Raw genomic sequence first — 11,880 nt, 5'->3', positions numbered from 1 at the left:
AATCTAAGCGGACCTTTCGCGAATCCTGCACCTTTTTCTTTCGCCCAGGAGTAGAGGTAGGGTTTTTCTTTTGGTTCCCTTCAGCGCGATACCTTATGGGGCTAGGCTCCCTAGACTTCTGTTGTTGGGTACTAGGCGAGGATTCCTCTGGTTCCTTGCCGAGTCCAGCAGACATTGCCTTGGGATGCACGTGAATGCCAGCCGCCTCCATGGCCTTTTTCATGGCCAGCATCACTTCTTGCATTTTTTAGTTTTGTGCTTTCTGGGCTTCGATCTAGGCTTCGTGATCGATAGCTTTTTGCCTGAGAAGCACCAACTCTGAGTAGCTACCTTCGTCCTAGGCATACTCATCGAGGTTTCCCTCATAGTCATCATCAGGAATTCCTTCTTCTTCCTCAGAACCCTCAGTTGCTCTTGAGGCTACATCTTCCTCATTTGGATCTTGAGCATCTTCTAGTGGGCGAGGTTGACGAGTACTTCTAGTCTCCACCATTCTTGTGAAGCGAAGTGTATCTTTGTAGTAGCTTTCTTCAGCTCTCAATGAAAGCACCAAAATGTTGACCGAGGTTTTCGGCAACCAATAAAATATTATAAGTTTATAGAGCTGTAAGAAAATTAGAGAAGGATTTTTACGTGGTTGGGGCGTTAATGAGCCTTAGTCCACGAGTCTATCTTATTTATGGATGTATTTAATACAGAGAATGTATTTGGTGAGTGTTTCACCCTTATAAATACAGAGAATGCTCTTGGTGAGTATTTACTCTTCTTGCTCTTATGCAACCCAAGATTCTCGACCCCATTTAGTGAGCTTCGAGAGGGTATTTATAGTGTTTTTGGTGGGGTGTTCCCCAGAACTATTGTACAAGTGTATCTGTAAGTATCCATAAAGTTGGGTATTCCCAATGAATATACCATGGGTAATGCATGGTCAAATCCCTAGGTGCTGTAGGGATTTTATATGGAATGTCCTTATTGTCTTTTGACTGATGTGACTCTTCACAGTGTAGCCGTCGATAGACTTAAATGATCATTACTTTGTAGCTGCAGATTGGGGGTTGTGCCGTCAGACTTTATTGCGTGTAGCAGTCCCAACACGCTTCCTCCCATGCGGCATTAAATGCGACTTGATTGCTCAGGGGAAGCCTGACACCTCGCGGAGATACCTTAGCATTACTTGGGCTTCCGGGAGCGTATGGGGCTCCTTATGTCTTCTCCGGGAGGCATGTCCCGGATGCTGCCTTATTACATAAAGACTTAGCAAATAGTTTGGATGCTAAGTTGTTTGATCCACGTGTCCTTGTCTTGTTGGTCCACGTATATTGGGCAAAATCAGGGGCAACATTCACAATTATGCCTTGCTTAGTGAAAATTCATAAAGAAGACATAGTCTAACTTTAGAATTATAATTTATTAACTAAAATCAATTGACTAAGTCTGGAAGCAGTATTATCTTAACTAGTGAGGGGACCATGGGCCTATATAACCGAGCTTTCAATAAGTAGATCTAAAATCACCAAGTAAATTCTCTAACTTATTAATTCTGCCTTCCGCCAATATAGATTTGGAATTGAATAACACTCTCAATTAACGCTCTATATGTACCACGATATAGATATGCTATTATTATCCATTGTTACAATCCTAATAGTCAAAGATCCTCTATAGATGATCTACATTGAATAGGGACAAATTTATTGTTCTACCCTTCAATGTATTTTATTCTTAAAACACTTAGCTACCTATAAATGATATTTTAGTAAACTAATATAATTATTGAAATGAGATCTCAATTATTTATCTCTATCAAGTCAAGCTCAAAGAAAATCATCGTTTCACTTCTAAATACTTATAGAAGCTATAGATTCCATATCTATGATTAGCGCTCCCATTTAATTAAATTACCATGTCCTTAATCTGTATGTCACGAGAAGATCCAATTGGTCGACTTTAACGAATAAACTGAAGAACATAAATAATACAACTAAGATTGAACTTAACCATATCAGGATTAAGATCCACAGACCTAAGATCAACCATTGATATTGACTTAGAATGATATAACGGTAAGTTTATGATATCTTATCCAAGATTAATATTGGTCCCTTCCATTGTATACTCCATACATCCGATACTAGTAAACTTTGCCAATGCCCTAGAAAGGACATAACACTTATCCATGGGGTAAGTGTACCTTATCGCCAATTATCATGCCAATCTAAATCCAGTGAACTGACAAATCATGGAAATTAAACTTTTGAACATATAATCATGATTATATTCCACTATGCTGACGACACTATAATCATGAATAAATATATACATATTTATATATGTTCTGGACTTAATAGAATTTATACATTAAACATAATCATGAAATAAATTATGTGAACCATGCAACATAAAATGATTTTTGATCTTTTATTAATTAGTAAATCTAATTATATTGAAATATGTTTTATTTAGGGCACAAAATTCAACAGTATGATCATCCATACCACAGAAATAGCAAAACTTTTGAAGACCCTCATACTTGAAGCCCAACTACTTGGTACTAGAAATTTTTCTAAAATCCACATCCATACCTCTGTAAAGAGGTTTAGTGACATCAAACATAACTTTAATTCTATGAAAAGGGCCAAAAGACTCATACGAGGAAAGAGTAAAGATTTCTATAAGGTCTCCAATCTCCTCAGCCACAAAATGAGCAAGCTTGGGAGATTTATTGCCAAAAGGTATAGAGTGAACTTGCACCCAGATAGGGACATACCTAAGTTGATCAGAACTAAGGTTATCTAACCCCTCAGGATTAGTAAACAACATGAGACACTGATCAAAATTCCAGGGCTGATCTTCTAGAACTCTACGCCTATTCCCCTCACAACCAAAATAACCCAAAAAAAAAAATCCTTGAATGATACTCAAAAAAACACACAAGGAAGCGAAGGGTCTAATAAGCCTCCTGCATAACTTTCTCAATCCAAATTGACTTAAGAATTTTAGAGGATATGACTTTTACAACCAACAAAAAAGAATCAGAAGAAAACCCAGAACCCAGGAAAACATTATCAAAGTCATGGACTAAATTTTCCTCGTCAGTAAGTGCTAGATTATGGGAAAGGTTAAGATCAAGGTTTTCCATTTTGAGCAAAAAAAACTTAAAACATATTAGGAAGCTATTAAAGATATTGTAAAACCCACGAAGTACCCATATCCTTAAATAGAGAAATTTTTTAAAAAAAATACATGGATTGAGAGAGTCTTCTCGAGAAGATAAAAGATGCCAAATCTATCAATCTACCAAGTTTCCATAGGGAAGATCCTCTTCCGCTAGACTTCATCATTGTCAAAATTCGTTGAAGAAAGGAAACGACGACATTTAAGGTGGCGTTTGGTTAGAGGCAATGCAATGCAATGGAATGGAATGGAGAGGAAACAATTTTCATTCCATTCCTTTGTTTGGTTGCAATTAAAACCATTAGAATATCATTCCGATGGAATGGTCTTTCCACCATTTTGGTAGAATGACTATTCCATTTTAAAATATAAGGAAAGACTATTTTAATGCCGGATTTGAAAAAATTTAATAATTTTTTTATACATTTTAAATTTTATTCTATTCTATTTCTATTCCTATTCAAATTCTCATTCCCATTCCTATTAATCTTATATTTTCATTCATTCTAACCAAATACTACTTAAATATCGCGTCAAAAAAAAAAATACTACCTAAATATAAAAAATGATGGAGGAAACAATCTCAACCAACCAAAGACAATCGAAAAGACTAATAAATGCCCAAACTCATACTTATTAGATAATAAGTGGAAGTTCAGAAAAAAAATTAATGTAAAGATTTGATGAATTAAAGAGAAATTTAGAATAATCATCACACGGATGAGGAGAACTGGTACAGGACAGAGTGAGACGGGATAAATTCTAGAGGGATACAATACTACTTATTAGGTTTGATATAAAGAAATGATTACGAGGAACTTAGCACGCAGTTATAGAAATCCATGTTAAATTACATATTTATATAATTTTTTGCTTAAAAAATATTTTCTTTTTCCAATAAATCTAAATTAGTTTTCATCATAAATTTTTATTTATTTTTTTTTTAAAAAAAAATCTAAAAAAATCTGAACAAACAAAAGAAAGTTAATAGCATTCAAAAAAAAAAGTTAATAATGAGAAAAAAAAATTCAATATGATTTTTTTCCTTTTTAAAACTATGTATATGTAGTAGGAGAATTACGTAGCGTGGGCCCCACTCTAGAGGGTCTATGTATGTAATGTACGCAAGGGGCATGTTGTAAACCGCATGCATTGTCAAAATGAGCAGCAACTGACGAGTCACCGGTAATAAGAGAGAGAAAATAATAATAATAATATATAGAGAGAAAGAGATTAGAGAAAAATTGTTTAAAAAAGAGGCCCACTTGGGGAGAGATTAAACGGCGGGTCACATTGACATTAGACACAAATGCCTCTTCTTACACTGACGAGAGAGATTTAAAAGGAGGGTCTTGCTGAGCCAAATTTTCATTACCATTCCCATTTCTTCTTCTTACTTGGGATAGAGAGCATTCTCTATCATCCATTGCTCTTCACTTTCCCTCACTTTTACCTTATATATATATATTTATACGAACTGTGTTAGATTCTTTACCGTGTGTTGAAGATGGGGGGTGACAAAGCGATCTCCCTGGAGGAGATCAAGAATGAAACTGTTGATCTGGTATATCCCTCCACCTTTTTTATTGCATTTTTTCTCTTGAAAATCTGTATGGGTTTATGTTTGTGTATATACGTGTGTATGTGCATGTTCGTTTTTTTTTTCTTTTTCATTTTGTTTGAAACCCAAATTAAAAGAAATGGATCTGGAAAACTTTTGTGAAATGATTTAGGTACTGACTCCATGGTTTCGTCTTACTGAGCTTTGTTTTGGCTGCTGGGAATATCGATATTGTTTTGACTTTTTTATCACACCTTTCAATGCATGAAAGCAGGGTCCAAGTTAAAAACAGAAGTTTTTTTTTTTTTTTTGTCAAGGTTGAGAGAGGTTTTATGGTTTCGTGGGGGTATTGAATTAAATTACGATACTTTTTTTTTTTTTTTCGAAGAAATTAAATTACGATTACCCTATTTTTTTCCCTTTTATTTTCTCACCTCATATCATATATCTTTGGCAAAACAATACCCCAATATCCATTACAAAGTATAGTTGACAGTTTGAGTTAGGATCTAAACATGTGAAAGACAGAGTAGTTGAGTTACTTGAGTACATACAACTACAATTACATTTTTATATTTATTTTTTTCGTTAACCCTGACAGATTTATTTATTTATCTATTTTTCTTTTGTTCTCTACTAAAATTGTTCAGCTTTCAGAGAGAGAGAAAGAGACTCTCTTTAGTTCTCTTCTCTTTCTTTGTGCCTGATATGTGATAGAGAATTTTAAGTACATTTTCCGTGGTACTTTGAAAAAAGAATATCAACTTTTTACTTTTAATTGTATTTTATCTCTTAACTCAGAAACTTTTTTTTTTGTTGTTTTCTTTTGTTTTTTAAATCAGTACTTAATTTATTTTCTTTTAACTTTCTTATTCAACGGCTCTGAGTCCTGATTCTCCCAGTACAGTAACATCCACTTGTTCTTGGATGTATCAAATTAGGAATTCTGCTTTGCCTTATTTACCCTTTTGATTCATTTTTTATTGCGATGCTAACCCAATTATTAAACACATCGCGTAAACCACACGCTCCATTCACATGCGGGCTTCATATAGTGGGCCCGGCCCACCTGGATTATTAAACAACTTGTTTAATGTTTTGTTTTGTTTTGTTATGATTATTTTGCTTTTCCATACTGTCATGTCAAGGGGTTCAGTCAACGCTTTTTGATTGGCTGTCTGTAATTTTTACGAGCCGTCCGGTTCGTACGGGAATTGGCGAGTCGAGTTAGCCAACTCCTACATCTAATTTCCAAAAAACGAAATGAAAAAGTTCCGTTGAATTGTTGGGACATCAAAAATACAGTAAATATGTGCTGTTTTCTATGATCGATACAACCCATGTTTGTGCATTTAATACAGATAAAATATAATAATTAAAAATAAGCCAAATAGTTTTGACTTTTTTTAAAAATTGAGCTCAGTATTTTAATATCTTTTTGGCAATTATTAAATTCTACGATACACATCCATAGGCGTTGTTGTAGTCATTAAATATAATTGTAAATGTTAGTAGTCACATGTGGACCTATCAAATATGTGTGTGACATATGTGTGAGAAGCCAATAAACTAATTTAAATGACTTTTTGTGAGTACAAAGATAAGTAGGTGCATGTGATTTTGTCCCACAATTATTACGGTTTCTCAACATTTTTTATTATTATATTAAAGAGTAATTATCTGGGATTAAAATAAATTGAGAAAAAAAAAGTAACAGAACTTTTATTTTATCTTATTTGAATTTGATCTAACAACACTCCATATTAGTTTAATACATTTATAGTTATGATCGTGAGATTGCTATATCAACTAGCACCTCAGTTTTCTGACTAACTATTCTGTTACAGGAGCGTATTCCGATCGACGAGGTGTTTGAGCAACTAAAATGTTCGAAGGAGGGTTTGTCCTCAGAGGAAGGAGCCAACAGGCTTCAGATCTTTGGTCCCAACAAGCTGGAAGAGAAGAAGGTTATATGTTTTTCTAATGATCTTATGAATAGAATACTATAGTACAGGCTATATGTGATATTATGATTACTGATCATTACTATGTTTATTTTTTTTTCTTCTTCACAATTAACAGGAAAGCAAGGTGCTGAAGTTCTTGGGGTTCATGTGGAATCCCTTGTCATGGGTCATGGAGGCTGCTGCTCTCATGGCAATTGTTCTCGCAAATGGAGATGGGAGGCCTCCGGATTGGCAGGACTTTGTTGGTATTGTTTGCTTGCTTGTTATCAATTCAACCATCAGTTTCATCGAAGAAAACAATGCTGGAAACGCAGCTGCTGCTCTCATGGCTGGTCTTGCGCCCAAGACAAAGGTAATACAAGCATGATGCATATGTTACGATCCCAAGAATTATATGTTCGTCTAATTAAGAAACTGGTGCTTACTCTTCGTGAGGTGCCTTAATAATCTCTTTCAATTATTTCCAATCATTTGGATGAAGATGATGCTGTTTAAGGCTTTGGTCCCAGATATACTTAGTTCTATTTTTGAATGAGTGGTATTACTCCAATTCCTTAAGTTTTATATATAAATATAGAGTTGATGGAGATTTCTTGATATAATCTGATTGGTGATTCATTTCTGTTGATTCATTAGCCAATATAAGGAATAGCATCTCATATTATTATTTGTGTTATGGTGATATCTACAGGTGCTTAGAGATGGTAAATGGAGTGAGCAAGAAGCTGCAATTTTAGTTCCAGGAGACATCATTAGCATTAAATTGGGAGACATTGTCCCAGCTGATGCCCGTCTTCTTGAGGGTGATCCTTTAAAGATTGACCAATCTGCTCTCACTGGAGAATCACTTCCTGTGACCAAGAGTCCCGGAGATGAAGTTTTCTCGGGTTCAACTTGCAAACAAGGTGAAATTGAAGCTGTTGTTATTGCAACTGGTGTGCATACTTTCTTTGGCAAGGCAGCGCATCTTGTTGACAGCACCAACCAAGTAGGACACTTCCAAAAGGTTCTCACTGCCATTGGAAACTTCTGTATCTGTTCCATCGCAGTTGGAATGGTGATTGAGGTTGTAGTTATGTACCCAATTCAGCACCGCAAATACAGAGACGGAATTGACAATCTCTTAGTTCTCTTGATTGGAGGTATCCCAATTGCTATGCCCACTGTCTTGTCTGTGACAATGGCTATTGGCTCCCACAGGCTGTCTCAGCAAGGTGCCATCACCAAGAGAATGACTGCTATTGAAGAAATGGCTGGTATGGATGTCCTTTGCAGTGACAAGACAGGGACACTGACTCTGAACAAGCTTAGTGTTGATATAAACTTGATTGAGGTGTTTGTAAAGGATGCTGACAAACAACATGTGATGCTGCTTGCTGCAAGAGCATCTAGAACTGAGAACCAGGATGCCATTGATGCCGCCATTGTTGGAATGCTTGCTGACCCAAAAGAGGTAAAAGTAGTTTAAGATTTATACTCTATTTAAACCTTGCAAACTGCCATGCCAATGTTGAAAGCAGTTCTAAAGTATTTGAATATTTATGCAGGCAAGGGCTGGAGTTCGAGAGATTCACTTTTTGCCGTTCAATCCTGTGGACAAGAGAACTGCTTTGACTTACATTGACTCTAGTGGAAATTGGCACAGAGCAAGCAAGGGTGCCCCTGAGCAGGTGAGTTAGCAGTTCATATTGTTTCCTTAGCCTATAATTGTTTAGTACAAAACAATTATAGAGGCTTTTTCCTAATCATGACCCTTTTTCTTAAACAATTAATCTGAACAGATATTGAGTCTATGCAACTGCAAAGAGGACTTCAAAAGAAAAGTTCATGCTGTCATTGATAAGTTTGCTGAACGTGGGCTTCGTTCATTGGCTGTTTCCAGACAGGTTTATGAATAGTACTTTGTTTTTTTTTCTTCGTTAATTGTTGTTCATTATATGCTCACCTACTATTCTTCCTTTTAAACTTCAGGAAGTGCCTGAGAAAAGAAAGGAGAGTGCTGGCAGTGCATGGCAGTTTGTTGGTTTATTGCCGCTTTTTGACCCTCCTAGACATGATAGTGCAGAAACTATCCGCAGAGCACTTAACCTTGGTGTTAATGTCAAGATGATTACTGGTAAATTGATTCTTCGTCTTCGTCGTGATCACTTATAAAAATGCAATAGTATTTAAGCATTTGTTGCTATCTATTATGCGCAGGTGATCAGCTTGCCATTGCAAAAGAGACTGGCCGTAGACTTGGAATGGGAACGAACATGTATCCATCTTCTTCCTTACTTGGTCAAGACAAAGATGCAAACATAGCTGCAATTCCTGTTGAAGAGTTGATTGAGAAAGCAGATGGATTTGCTGGAGTATTTCCAGGTAAATAATTTAATTATATGGCTAGTTTACAATAATTATGTCTTCACACTTTCTTGTTTTTGTTTCAATTGGAAATTTTCATGTCTTGTAACATTTTCTTGTTCAGAGCACAAGTACGAAATTGTGAAGAAGTTGCAGGAGAGGAAGCATATTTGTGGAATGACAGGTGATGGTGTCAATGATGCCCCTGCCCTAAAGAAGGCAGACATTGGAATTGCCGTTGCTGATGCTACTGATGCTGCACGAGGTGCGTCTGACATTGTTCTCACTGAGCCTGGATTGAGTGTCATCATCAGTGCAGTGTTGACAAGCAGAGCTATTTTCCAGAGAATGAAGAACTACACAGTTTGTTTCTACACATTAAATGATTATTTTTTTTTTTACTTCGTTTTTCTTTGGATAAATGTTCATGACTTTTTACCCCTTATTGTTTCTTTCTTCAGATCTATGCAGTTTCGATCACAATTCGTATAGTGGTAAGTAAAGAGAAATTAGTAAACTACTCGATGAGTTATCATATATGAGCCCTGGATGAACTCTTGTATTTTGCTAAAATTTTGCAGTTCGGATTCATGTTCATTGCACTCATATGGAAGTTTGACTTTTCTCCATTCATGGTTTTGATCATTGCCATATTAAATGATGGTAAATGCTTATAAAGTGCAAAGTACAATACTAGTTTTTTGTTTATTCTTTATGATCTATGTACTTTCATCCATGATATAAATATGTTATAACACTGTATATTATCCAATTATAAAGGGACAATCATGACAATCTCAAAGGATAGAGTGAAGCCATCTCCATTGCCCGATAGCTGGAAACTCAAAGAAATCTTTGCCACTGGAGTTGTTCTTGGAGGTTACTTGGCCTTGATGACTGTTGTATTCTTTTGGCTGATGAAGGAAACTGACTTTTTCACTGTAAGAGGACTCTGTATATGTAGTCTTAGCCTAAATATTTATCACAACAAGGATACTAGCATTACTTTCATAGAATCAGTACGCTTATACATAATTACTTTTGCTGTTGTAGAACACTTTCGGTGTGAAATCTCTAAGGAACAGTCCTTTTGCCGAGCATGAAATGATGGCTGCTCTTTACCTTCAAGTGAGTATTGTCAGCCAGGCCCTCATTTTTGTAACTCGCTCACGCAGCTGGTCATTTGTTGAACGCCCTGGACTATTACTGCTCGTCGCTTTCATGATTGCACAGCTGGTAAGGATACTGCATTTTTCCTTTCCATATATAATCTATAATTAAGTAAATCAGAATCTACATTCATAAGAAACTTGTTATAATTCTGCTTTGTCTTCCAGGTTGCAACTCTAATAGCCGTCTATGCCAACTGGAACTTTGCAAGAATTAAAGGTATCAGTTGGGGATGGGCTGGAGTCATCTGGCTTTACAGCATTGTGTTCTACGTGCCACTCGACATAATGAAGTTTGCCATCCGTTACATCTTAAGTGGAAAGGCCTGGTTGAACTTGCTAGACAACAGGGTAAGGATATTCTCTTACAGATTAATGATCAACATATTTATTTGAAACTTCAGAAGAGTAAAGCTAAGAATGAAGAAAGATTTATCATTGATTTTGCTAAATGTGTAAACAGACTGCTTTTACCACCAAGAAAGATTATGGTAAAGAGGAAAGAGAAGCTCAATGGGCTCTTGCTCAGAGAACCTTGCATGGACTTCAACCACCAGAATCTAATAACCTTTTCCCTGAAAAGAGCAGCTATAGAGAACTTTCTGAGATTGCGGAGCAGGCCAAGAGGCGAGCTGAAGTTGCAAGGTAAGCTCCGTTTCTCTTTAAACTATGCCTTGTGCTGTTTTTTATGTGATACATGTTTCTTATATGGCATCAGAACATTTTGTTAAAACTCTTTCTTTTTCAACCTATGGTTTCAGGCTTCGTGAGCTTCACACACTAAAGGGACATGTTGAATCAGTGGTGAAGCTAAAGGGGTTGGACATTGACACAATCCAACAGCATTACACTGTGTGATCATGTTAATCCAACAAACATGAATTCGGAGGAAAAGGACTGCATTCAAATGATGTAAGTTTAGAGAGCAGAAGGGAGAGAGAGAAGACGGCAAACATGCAGATCGGGAGAAAGGCCTAGTTAGTTAAGAATTCCTAAAATATATGGAGAGAATCATTGTGCTATATATAAACTCTCTTGAAATGGTTTAGATTTTTCCTTATTTCAGTTGGCAGCAGAAAATGTGTGTTTGGTTTCTTCTTGCTCTGATGTTAGGGGCCAAAATAATGCCCCAAAGTTTTTCTTTTCTTTTCTTGGTTTTTGTAATCATTTCCCTTTGTTTTTTTTATCATACACATATTTGTCTTTCTGTATGTTTACTATTACAACCACAAACATTTAACCAATATTTGGTGCCTTCTAATTGTTTGAAGTAGCATACAGGGGCTCTTTTATTGCCATTCAAATCTTTTCCCATGATTTTATTTACCGAGATTTTGAAAAACTGAATTAATAAAAGATTAAATTAAGAAAAGATAATTTTCAAGTAAATAAGATAGGTTTTTATGTAGTTGGGGTATTAATTGTTTGAAGGAGCATACAGGGGCTCTTTTATTGCAATTCAAATCCTTTCCAATGGTTTTATTTACCGAGATTTTGAAAAACTGAATTAATAAAAGATTAAGTTAAGAAAAGATAACTTTTAAGTAAATAAGACATGTTTTTATGTAGTTGGGGTATTAATATATCTTAGTTTATAAGTCAATATTATTCAAGCTTTTTGGTTATGGAATATTTTACACAATTTCTCTTTCCAAGGTTTGTA

General features: G+C 35.7%; 1 protein-coding gene across 1 annotated transcript; it reads left to right on the top strand.

The window, feature by feature from the left end:
* The first annotated feature begins 4,366 nt into the window (after nt 1-4,366).
* LOC115694771 (plasma membrane ATPase 4) lies at nt 4,367-11,515 on the top strand. The gene is made up of 16 exons (XM_030621857.2): nt 4,367-4,738; nt 6,583-6,702; nt 6,818-7,054; nt 7,394-8,155; nt 8,250-8,372; nt 8,484-8,588; nt 8,674-8,818; nt 8,902-9,066; nt 9,173-9,411; nt 9,510-9,542; nt 9,630-9,711; nt 9,829-9,989; nt 10,102-10,284; nt 10,386-10,568; nt 10,681-10,862; nt 10,979-11,515. Exons 1-16 carry the CDS (start codon nt 4,682-4,684, stop codon nt 11,073-11,075), a joined length of 2,874 nt encoding a protein of 957 aa, XP_030477717.1. The 5' UTR covers nt 4,367-4,681; the 3' UTR covers nt 11,076-11,515.
* Nucleotides 11,516-11,880: the final 365 nt, after the last annotated feature.

The sequence above is a fragment of the Cannabis sativa genome, chromosome 6 (genome assembly GCF_029168945.1).
Source record: "Cannabis sativa cultivar Pink pepper isolate KNU-18-1 chromosome 6, ASM2916894v1, whole genome shotgun sequence".
NCBI lineage: Eukaryota > Viridiplantae > Streptophyta > Magnoliopsida > Rosales > Cannabaceae > Cannabis > Cannabis sativa.
This window is presented reverse-complemented; position numbering and strand designations above follow the sequence as displayed.

Coding starts and splice junctions, on each gene's coding strand:
- LOC115694771 (XM_030621857.2), top strand. CDS start 4,682: ATGGGGGGTGACAAAGCGATCTCCCTGGAGGAGATCAAGAATGAAACT. Junction 8,373..8,483: donor GCAAGGGTGCCCCTGAGCAG/GTGAGTTAGCAG, acceptor TAATCTGAACAG/ATATTGAGTCTATGCAACTG. Junction 9,067..9,172: donor ATTTGCTGGAGTATTTCCAG/GTAAATAATTTA, acceptor TTTCTTGTTCAG/AGCACAAGTACGAAATTGTG.